Below are 18,036 nucleotides of genomic sequence, written 5' to 3' on the forward strand. Positions count from 1 at the left end.
GAATATTCACATTGTCAACGGGTCGGACCGGGCCCACACCGGGCTGCTTATGGGCCGCAGGCGGGTTTCGCACCGCCACGGGACGGGGGCCAATTTTACACTCATATTAATGTGAATTTTAACATGTCAATGTGAATATTCACATTATCAACGGGCCGGGCCCGCCCTGGCTCGCGGGCGGGTTTCGGGCCGCCCACGGGCCAATTTACATTCCTACAAATATGAATTTTAAAATATGAATGTTCACATCATTAAATTGCTAATCGTTGAAAAAATGTTTATAAGGGTATCAAAATTAAATATAAGGGCATAAGTGTCCAAGAAAATAGTGTAAATCAAGAAAATGGACTTTATGGAATAAAACTGTACATACATGGGACTAAATGGGTTAAAAAATTCCTTCATGGACTTCTTGGGTTAAAACACTTCTAAATTGGACTTATCAATAAAAATCCCTTTTCATTGCTTGGTTATAAATTATGATTAGAGGATGAAACTGATTCATGATTTGAATTGAATGTTTATGTAGAATGGAACCTCCTAAAAGGTGAAGAATATAGTTTCTGTCCTTAATGCTAGTGAAGTGCCTTCTCAGAATGTTGTGGGTAAGTAAATGCAGAATGAAACTTACTGCTAAATTGGTGTGTTTCTATTCTAATTTATATGCTTTCTCCTGTTACTATTTTTATTAAGTACACCATTGGTGATTTGCACATAAAACTTCATTAAACTATCTTGCAGAAAATTAAGGGTCAAAGTTTTAAGAATGTTTCTGTCATATGCTATGTTGGTCTCAGAATATGGGAAATCTCACATGGAAGCAGCAATCATATTTTATATTTTATCCTTTGGCTATCATTTCGAACTAGGATTGTTTAGAGGCTAAAATTAGGATTTCGGAGAACTTTCTATTTTTGCTTCCGTAGTTTCTATCCTATTAATTTTCGTAGGCAAGAATAAATTGATTGGTATTTAAGTACAAATTCGAAGTATTTGATGTTGTCTTTTGGTTCTTCAAATTATTGATGTTTGATGGGTTTTTTTTTTCTTTCACAGAGGTGGTTATGAGCCCGTATGTGTTCTTACCATTGGTAAAAGATTTGTTGAGGCCTGATTTTCACATTGCTGCTCAAAATTGTTGGGTCAAAAACGGAGGTGCTTTCACTGGTGAGGTTAGGTATGGTTCATTATGCTCTTAATAATCTGTATTGCATTGGCAAGAGTTGAATTAATTAAAGGCATTCAGTTGCTCCTTTAGAATTGCCATTTGGAAAGTTGTAGGAGGTTTCCTTGTGTTATGGCTCAAGGATAAGTAATCAACACGTATTATTTGAGTATCATGTCCCAATTTGAAAGATGAGGTATTTCCTCATGCACTACTAGTCCCACAATGATCCTTCTATCGAGAAATGGTTTCATATATTTCTGATTTTAATTTTATGAATTTACTTCAGCATCCCATTTCCTAGTTTAGTCTTCTTTAGAGTTATTATAACTTTTTCTACAGTTATCCATTTTCATAATGTGCTTCAAATTTCTGAGCATCTATCATGTGCTTCAAATTTCTTCAATGTAAAAAATTTAAATTGATTCTTTTGAATGTGCAGTGCAGAGATGCTCGTCAATATGGGCATTCCTTGGGTCATTCTAAGATGAGGGCTCTGTTAAATGAATCAAATGAGGTAACCATTGTTTCATTCATGGTGCAACGATTTTTCGTTTATGATGATGCCAATTGTGTTGTTGATTATTATTTCACATGTTCATAACTTGGGACATTTTCATTTTAGTTTGTTGGAGATAAGGTTGTATATGCTCTTTCTCAAGGTTTGAAGGTAATTGCTTGTATTGGAGAGACTCTTGAGCAGCGAGAATTAGGATCTACCATGGATGTCGTTACTGCACAAACTAAGGCAATTTCAGGTACTTATTTCAATGCTGTTTATAAAAACCTGTGCAGCATACTTTAAAACACGTTTGTATATTGTCTACTTGTGGACATTAGTTGCCTCTATTATTTTCTTGTGAAATAAGCTTATGAATGCACACTACCACTCTTTTTGCTCGGACCTGTAGCCTTGCATGCGTGGGTTAATGTTCCTCTTTATTTCTGATGATAATACTTTCATAACTTGATTTGCCACAAGGTTCCTAGAATCTGAGTCAGTGGGTTTCTGGTTTTCTAAATGGAGCTGACCTGAATGTTAAGTTATTTTACTTCTCTCTGATGTAGAGTAGAACTATAGGGGATTCACTCTAAAATTTCTAGAACAACTTGTTCACCTTATGGTTGAATCATCTGAGAAAAATGGAACGAACTAAGGTTTAGGGTTTATATTCAGCTGAGAATTGGCCTCCTGCTAATGGACGATAAAACCTATCTCTACAGTAGACTGGCCTTCCATCAACAGCTGCTGCTAGATCATCATCAGACTTCACCTCCATCGACAATCTCAGCAGCTCATCTTTTCTATATATTTACATAGACATAGCAATGGCAAAATAAAAGTAACATTTGTATATCTAAGCTGTAGATTTGAAACTAAATCTATTTAAATACCTTATATTGTTTTTTTTTTTTTTTTTTTTGTTTTGATCTTTGAAGCTGAAACATTGAATGAAATCCTCTACTGGGGTAGCAAAGATAAATAACACTGCTGAAACTAGCTCATTGCCGAGAAGATGCCAAGTATGTCAATTGCTTTCCTGTCTTCATTAGCTCATTGACAAGAAGATGCCAGAGTTGTTGGATTTTGATAAGGATCTCGTTCATTTGGAAGCAGCCTCTAAGGTTTGCATTTTTCTTAGTGTAATATGTGAGTGAGGTGTCTCTAGTTGATTTGTACAATTTATTGCTTGTTCTATTTGCATATCAAATGGCTAGATCCAATTAAAATCTTTAGCTGAAGAAATACAAGCTGTGAGTGAAGGTCTTAAAAAGGTTGAGCAGGAACTCACTGCTTCAGAGAATAATGGTGCCATCTTTGCAAGCTTCCAAAAGGTAGGGGACATACTTGGGACACTAGGTTACTTCTTCGTTTTTTTTTTTTTTTTTTTTTTTTCAAATTTATGTTGGATTTTCATAGATGTACATAATTCTAGTTTCATGACAAAACTGGTGTATGTTTGTTGACAGTGATGCTGAGATATAAAATAAAGGGGATTTGCCAATATTGAAATTTTAATCCTAGTGAAAAATTCAGCAGTAAATTTGGTTTGATTTTTCTTTTGTTAAAATTTGCAAGTTCTTGCTTAGTTAAGTATACTGACACATTTATCTTGTAGGGGAAGCGCAGTATTTTAGAGGTGTATCTGTATGTAGGTTAGATTAGATGATGGAAGTGAAAATACTAACATATTTTTCATTGCATGAGTCTAGCTAACTTGGTTAAGAGCCAAATTTAATTGAAATATTTCTAACAGTGTTACCAAAAAATGCCTATGCCTTAGAGATTTAGGGCTTTAAGTTTATAAGCTACTACTTGGTTTGTTCACAAGTTGCCGCACTTTATAAGCAGGCCTTTGTTTGGATGTGCATACGGTTATGGAAGGTTATGTTCTTGTTTGTGTGTATATATATATTAAAAATAACTTTCTACGGCATGCAAAATTATGTCATGAAAAGTGTAATAATTTATGGTGTGTAAGAAAATGTCGTAAAAGATTATATACGGCATACAAAATATGTCATAAATATATTAAAAATGACCTTCTACGGCATATAAAATTATGTCATGAAAAGTGTGATGATTTATGACATGCAAGAAAATGTCATAAAATATTATATACGGCATACAAAGTATGCCATAAATATATTAAAAATAACTTTCTACGGTATGCAAAATTATGCCACGGAAAGTATGATGATTTATGACATGACAAAAATGTCATAAAAAGTTATATACGACATACAAAGTATGTCATTAATGTTTAATTTATTACTTTTTACAACTGTACCTACATGCCGTAAATGATACTCAACTTTTCACGGCATGTCATATAACGGTATTTGTGTGCATGCCGTGAAAGAGTTTTTACAGCATGCATCGCAAGCCGTAAAAATTCAATTTTGTTGTAGTGTTAACACACATATTTCGAGTTTGCACTTTTATCTAGATCCAAAGAATCTTGTATACAATTTATTTTTGATATAAAAAGAATACAATTTATTTTTGGTATAAAAAGAATAAAAACAAATGCCATGCGTAAAGAAAAGTATACAAATAAAGGATTGTTTTGGAAAGTTGATTAAAAGTTAATTTTTTTTTTAAAGAAAAAAACATGTAAAAAAATAGAGAGGTGATGTGATCTATGAAGTTGTTTGGGATGTGCTATGTAAGTGTACTTTTTGACTTTTTAATTAAAAAAGTAGAGGAAAAAATATGTATATTTGGGATAATTTTTTAACTTTATACGAAAAAATATGGAAGAAAATATTGTAGTAAAATCAAAATGATCATTTTACCCTTTTGACTTTTTGACTTTTAACTTTTTGACTTTTTGAATAGTTGAATTCAAAATGCAAAATAATAATTTTACCCTAGTGGCTTCCCCCACAAGCTAACCTTGAATAGTATAGACTTTTTTAGTTTTTTTAGATTTTTTTAGTTTATCCCAAACAAGACCTAAAACAGATTAAAAGCTAAAAATTAACTTTTCGTCAAGTCCTCAAATTAGGCCAAATTAATGTGTTATCAGAATGAATCTAAGGGCTTGTTTGGGAATTTAAAAAAAAAATCAAAAAATCAAAAAGTTATTAAAAAATTTAAAAAGTTATCACTATTCACCAAAAAAAATATAAAAATATTAATATATATAATATTAAAATATAAATCAACTTCACGCCACTCTAGGGGTTGACATCAAACCAAAGGCAGTGAAAGAAAAAAAAATTATATGTGTATATTCACTAAGTCGGATGGTAAAGTCGGGCTCATGAGGGCCCACCATGGGTCCCGTTTTGATAATTCGAATCGTTCAATATGTAGAACTCATCTAGTACTATATGCGTGTAAAAAATCACGTCTATCGGATATCGCTAACTACATGATCAAATCAGTTTTATATAAAAAATGGATGGTGTTATAGTTAACAGTTGACCAAAAAAACTAACACGATCATATAGCTATCAACATCCAATCAACGTGATTTTTACAACATATAGTACTCGACGAGTTTTACACATTGAACGATTCCGATTAGAAAAACGGAACCAATGGTGGGCCCCCACGGGCCGAACAGCACCGTCCAATTAAAGCTTGAAAAGAAGGCAATCTTTTCCAATCTCCTACCCAACCAACTGCACTGCCCAACCCGTACGGCCTACTTCACTATCTTCTCCTACACACTTATTTATATAATTTTTTAATACACATTTTTTCATAAAAAGTCAAAAAGTTAACTCAAACATCCATATTTTTTTTAACTTTTTATTTCAAAAAGATAAAAAGTACACTTATTTAGGACACCCTAAACAACCCCTAAATCATTTTTATTGATACATTTCTATATATTTTTCAATGTGTTTATTATTTTTTTTACTATATTTTATTTATTATTTGATATGATGCATAAAATTTATTAAATATTAATCAGCCGTACTTGAATGTCATTAAATTTAATTAATTGTAACATATAATATTATTCAATGTATAGCAGTCTCTTGGGAATACATTATAAAGGTCAACTTCCTGATTTTTTAATTTTTTTAAGTTAAAGAAGTCAATTTTTTTACTTAAAACAATCTAAATTTTTATCAAAAAAATTATTTAAAAAATTAAAAATTAAAAAATTAATTTTTTACTAACTTTTCAAAACATCCCGTAATTATTTTGTCGGTGATTATGTTTACAAAGTCGAGTGGCAGCGGTGCAGCATTTTTGTTGTCATGATTATCTACAAGGGTAAGATTCATAATCACCCATCACTCTCAAATCATCACAGTTCAGGTATAACATCATCATCATCATCAACTTGCTAGATACAGTTATATATTATGATGATGGTGATATACGTAGTGATTAAAACAGTAATTCGTGCAAAAGTCAAATTGAGAGTTGACAATAAAATTCACTGTAATTATTAATTTGTGATCTCCCTGCAACGCTGTGATACCATTTACTATTATGGTGTTTTTTTTAGGAAATAGTTAAAAATTGACTTTTGATTTTTAATTAAATTTTTTAGATTTTTTAAAAAGTGATTTGAGAAATTAATAAAAAATTATTTTTGATTTTTTTGATTAATATTTATTTATAATATTAAATTACAATAAAATGACCAAACTATCACCACTTAATTTAAAAAATTTATAATTTCACCTATGTGGCTTATTTTGATCCATGAATGGTATAGTTGTAATTTCGCAAGTAGCTTTCTTTTACCTTCCCAAATGATTTTAATGGTAAAAAATTATTTTGGCCTTTTTGGGAACAACTACAAAACACAACTTTTTTTGCAAGTTGCCAAACACAGCACTATATCGTTACTATTGTACGCCAAGCGTAGTAAAATATCAATTGAATTTAAAGATAAATTATTAATAGATCTTAATAGTTGTACTTAAATTTTATTAAGTGTTACTGAAAATAAGTTATAATAAAATCGTCGTTGAATAATTTTTGTTAACGATTTTTTGCATGTTACTAAAAATTAATAATTAGGCCTCGTTTGGCAAGAGGCTATTTTAGCCAATTAGTCAAAAAGTTACTAAATTAGCCAAAAAGTTACTAAATTAGCCAAAAAGCCAACAACCCATACCAAAAAGTCAAAAATTCTCTTTTCTCTCTACTTTTTGCACATCTTTTCGTAATTAGCCAAAAAGTCATCCCAAACATACAAGTTTTTTTTACCTACATTTTTAGCCAAATAGCCAAAAAGTTACTAAATTAGCCTGTTCCCAAACGAGGCCTAGTAACTTTTTTGTCACGATTTTTATAAATTGTCACTATTTATAATTAGTTACTTTTTCTGTGATAAAATTTTCAAATTGTTACTGAAACACTACAACATATGAAAGTTTTAGAGACCAAATTTTTTGGTCTCTAAAAGTGAAAATTTTGTTACAAAAGACATTTAGGGATCAATTTACATCGTCGTGAGGATAGTCACTAAAAAGTCTTCCCGAAAAGTAAAAAATAAGGCTTTTAGCGAAATTTTTTTGAAAATGTCACTAATAAATACACTTTTAGAGACAAAATAATTTGATCTCAAAATGATTTATTTTTTGAGACAAAAAATTTGGTCATAAAAAGATAATAATTCATCACTAATGTCTAATTTTCGTTGCTAAAAATATAATAACGACACTTTTCGTAACAAAAATATTTGGTTTTTAAAAAATAATTTTGTCACTAAATTTTGGTCTCTAAAACCTTAATTTTTTGTAGTGAAAGTTGAAAATTAGTAAAGTTTTTTTGCGGCGATTTTTATAAATTATTGTTAAAACTTATAATTAATAACATCTTTTGTGACAATTTTTAAACTGTCGCTAAAAATTAATAATTACTAACATTTTTTAATAGTATTTAATGAAAAATACCATTAATTATCATAAGACTTATTAAATAATAAATTCACTTACTAAAACATATAGGTAAGTCCCCTTGATTTAATTTATTTCCCATACGATTGTTATCATTTAAAAAGAAAAACAAAAACATAAGACTATTGTTTATATGGTTTGGACTGATAATTGTATAGATTATTATGAATATGTTTTATGTAGACATGGTTTGGTGACTCAAAGGTTGATTGTAAAACTTGTAATTTCTCTAGACTTAAATATAAAGTAGACAATGCTTGACATGCTCAAATCATAATTTTTTATATAAAAAAAAAATAAAATTGAAGTTTGTATGTGTGTGTGTTTTTTTATTTATTTGATGGATCAAATAAATAAAAGTCACGTGCTATATATCTTAGAACGTTAAAGACAAAATGATATATACATTCAGTTTGGCTTTCAAAATAGTTAATTATACTTTTTGACTTTTTATGAAATATGGGTTGGATATGGGTTGGGTTTGAAGTGATGTGACTTAAATAAGATGATGTGACTCAAATAGGATAGTGACTTTTTGACTTTTTGAATTTTTTTAGGAATGCCAAACTTCTAAAAGCCTATGAAAACAACCCTAATGTTTCTTTAAGTTTTTGAAAATCCTTTTTCATACAAAAATAAAACTATGAGTGCTTTAAATTTTACATTATTTTTACCAAAAATACAAAAAATAAAAATGAATATGACGAAAAGGAAGACGAAGACAATGATGATCAAAATGACCCCGATATTGGAGATGTTGCAAATCACATTAATGATCTATTATTAATTTGCACAACTTGGAGTTCCGAGTGTGATCTTTTCAGGTGTTAAGTTCAATACTCACAAGTTGGTCTATCAGAATCAATTGAGATCCGTATAAGCCGGTTTAGACATTTGGTTATAAAAATAAAAATAAAAAGGTTAGGTTTCTCTCCCGTCTATAATTAGATTGGAGCGTATTGTGGACCCATGAGGACTCACCACGGGTCCCGTTTTGATAATCCGAACCGTTCAATATGTAGAACTCGTCGAATACTTTATCCGTATAAAAAATTACATTGATCGGATTTCGATAACTACTTGTTTGGATTAGATTTTTGTCAATAGTAAATATAATTTTCAAAATAAATTGTTGACAAAAGTATGATTCGATCAAATAGCTATCGATATCCGATCAACGTGATTTTTTATAAAAATAAAGTACTAAACGAGCTTTACACATTGATCGGTTTAAGTTATCAAAACAGAACCTGTGGTGAACTCTATGAATCCAATAATACCGTCCAATTCACTTTGTGAACTGGAGACAACCTGCCCAAAAAAACTAGTACAATCTTTTTGTTACAACTTATAAGTTGTGATATTTTTTAAGTACATGTAAATATATATATATATATATATATATTTTTGGGTGTGGGTAGAAGTTTCAGTTCGAATATGTTAATTCTTTAAGTTTATTTAAACTAGACTCTTCTAATTTTTTTTAAAAGAATTAGTAGATTTTGAAAGTTCACAAAAAATAAGCATTTTTTTTTATAGATTCTTTCTTTCTTTCTTTTTTTTATAAAATTTGATTTTTGTTCATCTTTCATGAATTTTTTTTCCAAATTTTTTTTTTAAAAAAAATAGGAACGTTGATATGAATGTACCCAATTTTTAAAAGAATTTATTAATTAAAAAAAATGACTGCACACACAAAAAAAAAAAGAAAAAGAAAAAAGAAAAGAAAAGAAAAAAAAAAGTAAAATAATAAGTTGGTGCAAAGAATCGAAAATGCACATGTTACTGTAGCTTTATTCTAGATTCTATGAGGTCACGATCACGAGTGGGAAACGTAGACTCTCTCTCCATTGTAGGCGGACACGCGCCATGTTCCCAAAGCGCTAACTAACATGTGACAAATATCGTCTTTTTGTCAAAAAAAAAATTCGGGGAAATCAGAGGATGTCAAATCCTATTTACTTGTATGAATTTTTTGTGGGTAATAAAAGTGCATTAAATAAAAATAAATTAAAGTATCATTTCTTAATTTTTTTTATTAAATTTAAATTTAATAAAAACTAATCAAACATCGTCCCCAATTAATCAAATTAAAAAATAAATATTTTTTTTATCAAATTAAGAATTCATAAAGTATTAAAAATATTTTTTTTTCATTAAATTTGACAAAAAGGAAAATTTCGAATAAGAGAGAAATTGTTTAAAAAAAGTAAATGAAAATTTGACAAAACAATTGAAAAAACTCATATCAAATTAAATTTCTTTACTTAAATTTAAAATAAAATAAAATAATAAAAAAATTGGGGAGACACTTAGCCATACATTATAATTGACCCATTAAAATCATCATACAAGTGACAAGTGTCACAAAGAAGAATAGCATTGAAAATTTATAAACTAGTTTCATCATTGCTCTCGTGGTTTCCTAAGAATATTCGAACCGTAAAGTTTGACTTAAATTTTTTTACAATATCCTTAAAAAAATTAAATTTTAAGTTCAATATTATAGTTTTTAAGTTAGTCTATACTAATACAAATTTTAAAATTTATAACAAATAAATAAATAAGTTTGTTGAAAAAAATAAATTAATATTGTTAGTTTTTGAACAAAATTTTAACTTATTTTTTATAGTGAGCTTTTAAAAATTGTTTCAAATATTTTTTTTAGTTTTTAACTTCATTCAGTCTAGACAGACAAAAAATAATAATAATAAAAGTTTATTAAACAAAAACAAGTTGAAAAAAAAGGTCAAGAAAACTATAATTGGACTCAAATTTCTGGTACTTCGGAATTTTCCAACGTTTCAACTCCAAGTAGATAATTTCTGCTCAAATTAGAATCAGTAGATGCTTATGATTTATATCAATCAGTCCTTATTGCTATTCTTACTTTAAAAATGGCAATCGTAATTGTTGGAGAAATGTTTTACATTATGCATGTTTACATATTTGTGATTGAAGAATGCTAATAAAAATTTGAGTTAGGTTAGGGATCGTAAATGATTTATCAAATTTTTACTAAACTTTTTATCAACAATGATAGAGAGTTCTACTTTTGGAGCTTTAAAAGAGTTCTAGTGATGTGGCAAGAGGGAAAAAAAAAACAAACAAACAAACATAGGCACACACATCATATTACTGAGAGCCTTGATCCAACCCCAGGTGCAGTCGCAATCCGCAGAAATAGCTTCAATCAGAGGTTGCGCGCAACCGCCAATAAAGATATTGCTCTAAAACTCCTTAGAGGTTTGAGAGTGAAAGAAGATTCATCACCGGGCTGGAGATGTCCGAGATATAAGAGCAGAAGAGGCCAAGTGGAAGGTAGCTAACTGCAAGACATAAAGGCCTTTCAGCAGGCAGTCAAGCAGAAGTCTTAGAGGGGATTTTGGAACCGCATACTGACTTTTTTTAATTTGAATAGAAGAGACCTCCAGAGTCAAGAAAATGAGTTTGTTTTGGCCAACGAAAGGTTTGGGCTAATGCGCCGCAGTCGAGGGATTCGACCGATTGATTCGAAATCGATTCTACTTCATTCCCACTCCTTACCGCATCACTAAAACTCTCTTTGGAACTTCAAATTAAAACTCTCAATCTTTATTCATTTTTTATATACTTGTGAGACTTACACACATAAAAATTCTTAATGATTTATCAAATTTTTTACTAAATCTTTCACATAGGCGTGAGATCCAATATAATTAAAAAAAAAATTAATAAATTATTTGAGATTTATAATATTTTTCTAAAAATTGATTTAGTACGTCACATGTACTTGTTTCAAAATTATTATATAATTTTTCAATAAGGCAAAACAAACTCCACTGATGGCGATAAACTATAATCACTACAAGTCATTGTGGGGTGTATTCAGATTTCAGTCCTAAATTTTTCTACAAAATTTATCTATCATATAACGTGATATCTCATATGTCATTCAAATTGTTAATATAGTTATTATATATTTTGTTTATTATACATTAGATCTCTTTTGATGAAGGTTAAAAGCAGTTTTTTTTTTTTTAAACCTTTTTTTAAGTAATATTATCTCTTTATTTTTTTTATATGTTTTTTTCAAAAAAAACTAAAAAAAGTCAAAAAAATTAATTTTTAATCTATTTCTCAAAACAATCTATACCATATTATATTTATTATCATATTAGGTTTTTCTCCTTGTATATAAGGGAATCTTATACATTGTTATAACATCTAATATAATATTCTCCTTACCTCTCTTACATATTGTATTATGGTATCAAAACTATAAGATCCAACCCATCTTTCTAGTTTACCATAGGCAACCGGTGGGGAACCTTATCTTTGATGGCCGCTAATATTTCAAGACATACCTTTACTTTTTGTCTTAATTTATGGCTCCAACTCTTTCGTCTCCATTACTTACTCCAGTGGCCTACTGCTTTGTGACCGCCTACAACTTCTTATTTTTGGGTACATCGGAAATGAAACCCCCTAAAACTTCAACAGAAGGCCTTAGCGAGTCCTAAACAACTGAACATATGTTGTCACTGAAAAAATATTAAGAATTTCAAATATTTTATTAAATATTTTATCAAATATCTCACATAAATATATAAATCTCATATAAATCTCATAATCATATAAAATATTTAATAAATATTTAAAATTTCTAACATTACAATTTCAATCGCCCTTCTTTTATATCATATGGTCTTTCACATCTGATTTGTCCGCCACTTTGCTATTGTTCAATCACATGGGCTGGTCGCCTTAGTGATTTGTTTCCTTTTTGTCTACTTCTCCGTCTTTTCAAGCCCAATTCTTGTTGCTCTTACGAGTCATCATCTTCCACTAAAAAAAATAAAAAAAAAATTGTTTTTTTTTTTATTTTTATTTTATTGTTATTATTTTAATCATCATTCCCTTTTAGTCTTGCTCGCCACTGTGATGCCACCCCCTCTGGTACCATCAACAAATTTTCAATTCACCCACTCTCACTACCCCCCTCTCTAGAAGAAAAAAAAAAAAAAAAAAAATTTCTTTTATAATAATTTTTTTTTTCTTTCTATAATATCACTATATTGATTTATTTCTACCCCAACTCATTTTGTTTTATCCCCATCATATTTTATTATTTTTACTTGCAATTCAATTTTATTATTATTATTATTTTTTTGTTGTATGCTTCCACTCTCTCTTAGTTATCTCTTTCAATCTCAAATAGGTTTCTATTTTAAAACCTATTTAAATTTGAGAGGGATAATATACTTATATTATAGTAAGCATGGTGATATACCATGCAAACCACCCAATCCGCCCTCATTGGCTCACCACCTAAGTCATCCCTTGGCTTACCACCCAAGTCATCTTCATTGGCGCACCACCTAAGTCGCCCTCCTCGGCATACCACCCAAGCCGCTCCCTTAATGCAACCACCGAAATCGCCTCCTTAGCACACCACTGAGGCCACCCTCATTGGCATACTATCTAAGTTGTTCCCTTGGTGTACTACCTAAGTCTTGGCGCACTTCTTTAACCATCTCCCTTGGCGCGCTCTCTTAGCTACCTCCCTGGCACACTCCTTAAGTTGCCCCATTGGCGCATTTTTTGTTCCTTTCCAAGCCACTTCTTGGCGCACGTGGATTATTTCCAAGCTGCCCCCTAGCGCAAATGGTTCCCTTTCAAGTCTCCCCTTAGCATACTTCTTTATCTGTTGCTATCATGGTTTAACACCACGTCATAGGTTAAGTGTGTGCCATGTTTGTTAGTTTAACATCCAGTTCTGGAACAGTCCAAAATGATCCTAAAAACTATCATCCGGTTAAGATTTCTTTGCTCTCAGCTTCTTCTATGACGGTCCGGTACGACCTCACCAAAAATTATCTCCCGACATTAGCACTGACCTCTAATCTATCTCAAGCGCCCTTGCACTCCAATTCGAACTCTACAATCTATTTGCCTTGGTTCTATCCGTATTTTATTTTATTATTAGTTTTATTTCATGTTTTAGTTTCTTTTTTCAATATATTCGTTACCATACTTAGATTTCTCTCATCTTACATAAAGGAGTCTTGTATACATCATTACAACATTTAATATAATATTCTCCTTCTCTTTCTTAGATATTGTAACATAAATATTGGTATGAAATATGAGATTTGTTCTTCCAATAGCGTCATTATTGGATATACAACTCCTTATAAGATTGCTCTAAAAACAAGTATACAGGTGAGATGTCAAATACCATAAAATAAATAAAATAAATTTTAAAAAAAAAGTGAAATCCTTCCTAATACCAATTACTTTTAGGAGATATGAAACTTGATTTGATAAATAGAATGAGAGCTTGGTTGTCATAGATTAGAGTGGTGGGAGCCTCATCGTGGAAGATAAATTATTGAGTATATAATACCACTCCCTGTGACCTCCCTAACACCAATTGTTTATACCTATCCCAAAAAAAAAAATATCAGTTGTTTTAATAATGAAATTTATCTTAGTATTCACCATAGGAAATTCGATTTTTAGCGGTGTTTTAAAAACGCCGCGAAAAGCCTGAAAAACGCCGTAATATCTTATAGTGACATGTAAAATTTTCGCCGCTGATAGGGCCGCCGCAATAGCTACACAATGTTTGAAAAACGTCGCTAAAAACATTATACGGCGTTTCTTAAAACGCTGCAAAATCTTTGACGACCGTCTCGCCTTTCGTCCCCAATTAACGAAAATGCCACTGATTTTTATTTTTTTATTCCCTACACGAATTAAATGTGTGACGTCACAATGACGCCATTTTGTGGCGTTTTTTCAGAAAACGCCACTTTTTTTTTTTGGGTGGGGGTTGGTGGGTTCTCTGCCGGTGGTGGAAACTGAATTCACAATTTGGGGATCTCATGTTTTATGTTTGCTCTATGCAACCAAACTGCTAGATTTAAAACCAATCCTCAATACATGCCATATACATGCATAATATAATCTCACCAGAATCATCGTTTCAAGTGAAAATTTCACATCTAGTGTCATATACATGCATATTGTCAACTAAGACATCTAAGCAACCATGAGTCTGTAACACATTGTTTCCATAGGACGCAATTCAAACAAAGGATTCCATGTCCACGTTGAGTTTTAGAAACTCAAGACAACCAAAAAAAAATTTGCTTGTACTTTGACGGGTCTAAGGCTTTCCCTCTCAACCATGATTCCAAAGCTAAAAATTTCCACCTGGCAGGAAGATTATAGTATGGTAAAAATCCTATCAAAGAGCCGAAAGATACCTGTAAAATGATATATTGAAATTCAGAAACAAAAATAGAAATAATAATATAATAAAATGGAAAATTAAATTGCAAGGATAAGACAATGCGCAACAGTGTGAGAGAAGGTAATCTGATTAAATGTCTTTAAAGGAAAAGAGATGTAACCACCGTTGCTAAAGGAAATGACCCACACTACACAATCCAAGACCTATTTTCCCTTGCCAATGTAATTTTTTATCCTTCTCTCTTTGTTTTATTTTCCAGTCATAGGCAAGAGTTGGATGTGAGCTCCATCCCCCCCCCTCCCTTCTGTACAAAGCATATGCAGTTTAGATGCTTAGCTCTACAGAAGTTTTTTTGAGGTGAATAAGCTCTAAAGAAGTTAAAACAGCCGAGAATGCATCAATAATCATTGATTATTTATTATGTTGGCTGAAAAAGCATAATAACAACACAAGCCCATCACAATACTAGGGCTTTAACTCTCAACTTCCGCCAATAGGATATACCACTCCCACAAATGGCCAGAAGCTATCCATATTGATAACTTGATAAGACACTCAATGCACGTACCTTTCCCACCAGTGAGGATTGCTCTATCCGCATGTTATCTTCCAAGTCTTGTAGCTTCTTTTCATGGTAATCTAAAAGATCAACCTTGTGTCCAAACAATCCCAAAAAGCCATCACGCCTCAACCTTTCTCGAGTACGATTTGTTGACTTCAAGCGAACAAGCCTCCTATTCAATTTATCTGCATCACTCTAGAAGAAGAAAAAAATCAAATAATTAGAAGTCACAAAGGAAAAAGAAAGCAAGTTGATATAGGTTTAGGATGTGCACTAAACCACATCTGATGTGTTATATCTAAAATAATTTTGTTCTAATGCTCCAATTGAACAATGTATCAAAAAGAGTGCAGACTGCAACTAATTTAATCTTCCAAAAGGCTCAAAATTTCATTCACATGAACCAATTACACAAAAAAAAAATGACGATGACAACAGTAACACACTTACCAAAAAAGGATGATGATAATAATAATTCCTTCGATTCTAGAATAAAACTTAACTTTACCAAAAAAAAGATGATGATAATAATAAGAGCACAATAAACTATTCTAAGCTTTTAAGTATGTCTTGAGACACTTAAACATACAATCCATGCATTTCATGTATTAAAAGAATCAAATCTAAATGTTGTCTGCCATACAACTTGAAGTTGGTCTCCATAAAACATCAAGTTACACATGTAGCCCACAAATGGAGGAACCATGATGGGAGAGAGAGCTGAAGGTAATGGTGAAGAACCAGAGAAGACATAGGAGGAGAGAGAAGAAGAAGAAAGAGAGGGAGCTCGTTAGTGCTTAGTTTTTCAATAAGTAAGTTTTTAGGCTTTACCAATAAAATAAAAAGCGCTTTTCTCGAAAAGTGAGCAGAAAGTGACAATATATATACATACTATTAGCTAAAATAAATAACCCTCATAAAAGAATGAAACAATAAAAGTTTCCAACAAATAGAATTTATGACCATGATAAAAGGGTAAGCAAATAAAACTGCAGTTTCCCATCAGAAAAGAAAAGAAATCTATAAAGCTTCCACACAAAATGCTTACAAGTAGCTGCTGAAGTTTGCCTGATTGACGAACCACTGAATGCGAGAGATACGTGGAAGAATGATACTCTGTAAAAAAGTTTTGAACACTTTCAGGGACGCTGGTCCCAGATGAGACGGGGATACTTCTTACTAATATAGTAAATTGATGCGGCTGAGGTTTGGATGCATAGAAATAGGCAATCCTTTTTGATGAAATATAGTTAAACTCCTGCAGATTATATCATATTCCAGATGCGATTAGAACTCCATTGATGTTTTTTCTCCCTCCAATAAACCAGCAATAAAAATGGTACACAAAATATTACTTACAAAATAAAGAAGATAGCAGACAAATGCCGTGAAAACATAAACAGCACAAAAGTGAATCCATAACCTTAGGAAAAGCCAAAAAAACATAGTCAGGTTTTCTGCATCAGACTTAACTAAATACATACTAGAAGGCAAAACAATTAAAATAAATTGTGATTCCATCAATGACTCCATTCAGAACTTCTTACACATTTATATATTTTAATATATTTTTTTAAACTTCCAAACTGATATACCCAATTAACAGAACTGGACTACCTTTCTTATTTAAAAAAGAGGATTTTACACAGATTTACTTATTTTCCCTTTCTGTCACAATGTATGATACGGAACAGAATGGTTAATATAGGGTTAATCTCTAAGCCCGTACCGAATTGAGACTAATCTATTACTAGATTTGAGAGAGGTGTTCATACCTTAGTCATGGATGGATCTCTAAGAATGTTGAGTTGGCCTCTCCAACATTCTGAAATGGGTTTCAGACAAATGTTAATAGACCCATATTTTTAGATTCATAAATTCATTTACAATAATGTGGCCTATTAGATTGATTAATCCGGAAAACTAATCTCACCACTCTCTTATGGAGATCTCAACCTTGTATAGACTGACCCCAAGAAATTGTTTGCACATAAAAAGTTATGAACTTGAGACTTTAAGAGCACACCTCAAAACCTGAGGCCAGCCCCTTGAGTCAAATTAAAAATTGACACGTACCATATCATATCATTGGGCTAATTGTGGGAGCTTTTTGGGGAATCTCAGACATTTTCCTAAATTTTCTCAACAAATTCAAAATCTAAATATAACATAATTGATTGGTGAAATGTGTGAAATATGGTATCAATAGACTCAATACAACTATTCAACTATCTTCTCTTATACAAATATATGTATACACACATAAGTTTTGTGTTAGGGGAAAACAATGACATTAGAGAAAGAGAAAGACAGAGAAGAAAATAATAGAGCAGAAAATCATGGAGGTACAATGGCTGTGGAAGGGGTTTGCAGTGGCCTGCCACCACTCCATATTATATTGGATATGGGAGCAATATGATGATTGAAAATTAATTTTGTAACTTCAGAAATGATAATATTAACAAAATGAGATATGCTATGGTATATTATAAATAGTGTTTTATAAGCATAAGAGGTAAAAGATATAAAATAAGAAACAAAGTTAAAATGAATTTTTTTTTTTTTTTTTGGAATTTTAGGGAAATAAAATATATCAATAAGTGCATAACCAAATCCTCAGATGAGAAGCAATAATTAACAATGCACATCATAGAACTCAACTAACTAGACTGAATCTGAAGCCAATCAAGA

General features: G+C 31.1%; 1 protein-coding gene and 1 long non-coding RNA gene across 2 annotated transcripts; one reads left to right on the top strand and one right to left on the bottom strand.

Annotated features, from left to right (window-relative positions):
- The first annotated feature begins 1,790 nt into the window (after positions 1-1,790).
- On the top strand, positions 1,791-3,179 carry LOC114264695 (uncharacterized). Its single transcript, XR_014331330.1, has 2 exons — positions 1,791-1,923; positions 2,606-3,179. It is a non-coding gene; the product is annotated as an uncharacterized LOC114264695 (long non-coding RNA).
- Positions 3,180-14,503: 11,324 nt separating this feature from the next.
- On the bottom strand, positions 14,504-16,805 carry LOC145792158 (hyperosmolality-gated Ca2+ permeable channel 2.3-like). The gene is made up of 4 exons (XM_082872829.1): positions 16,705-16,805; positions 16,394-16,603; positions 15,352-15,540; positions 14,504-14,796 (listed from the first exon to the last, which is right to left on the bottom strand). The coding sequence occupies exons 1-4, from the start codon at positions 16,789-16,791 to the stop codon at positions 14,656-14,658; spliced, it is 627 nt and encodes a 208-aa protein (XP_082728955.1). The 5' UTR covers positions 16,792-16,805; the 3' UTR covers positions 14,504-14,655.
- Between the last annotated feature and the right edge of the window lie 1,231 nt (positions 16,806-18,036).

The sequence above is a fragment of the Camellia sinensis genome, chromosome 6 (genome assembly GCF_055761805.1).
Source record: "Camellia sinensis isolate YWXY chromosome 6, ASM5576180v1, whole genome shotgun sequence".
Classification (NCBI taxonomy): Eukaryota; Viridiplantae; Streptophyta; class Magnoliopsida; order Ericales; family Theaceae; genus Camellia; species Camellia sinensis.

Excerpts from the sequence above, each read along its gene's own strand:
- LOC145792158 (XM_082872829.1), bottom strand. The coding sequence starts at position 16,791 with ATGTTTTTTTGGCTTTTCCTAAGGTTATGGATTCACTTTTGTGCTGTT. Across the intron at positions 16,604-16,704 it reads TCTGCTATCTTCTTTATTTT|GAGTTTAACTATATTTCATC; the intron begins GTAAGTAATATT and ends TATAATCTGCAG. Across the intron at positions 14,797-15,351 it reads AATCCTCACTGGTGGGAAAG|GTATCTTTCGGCTCTTTGAT; the intron begins GTACGTGCATTG and ends ATCATTTTACAG.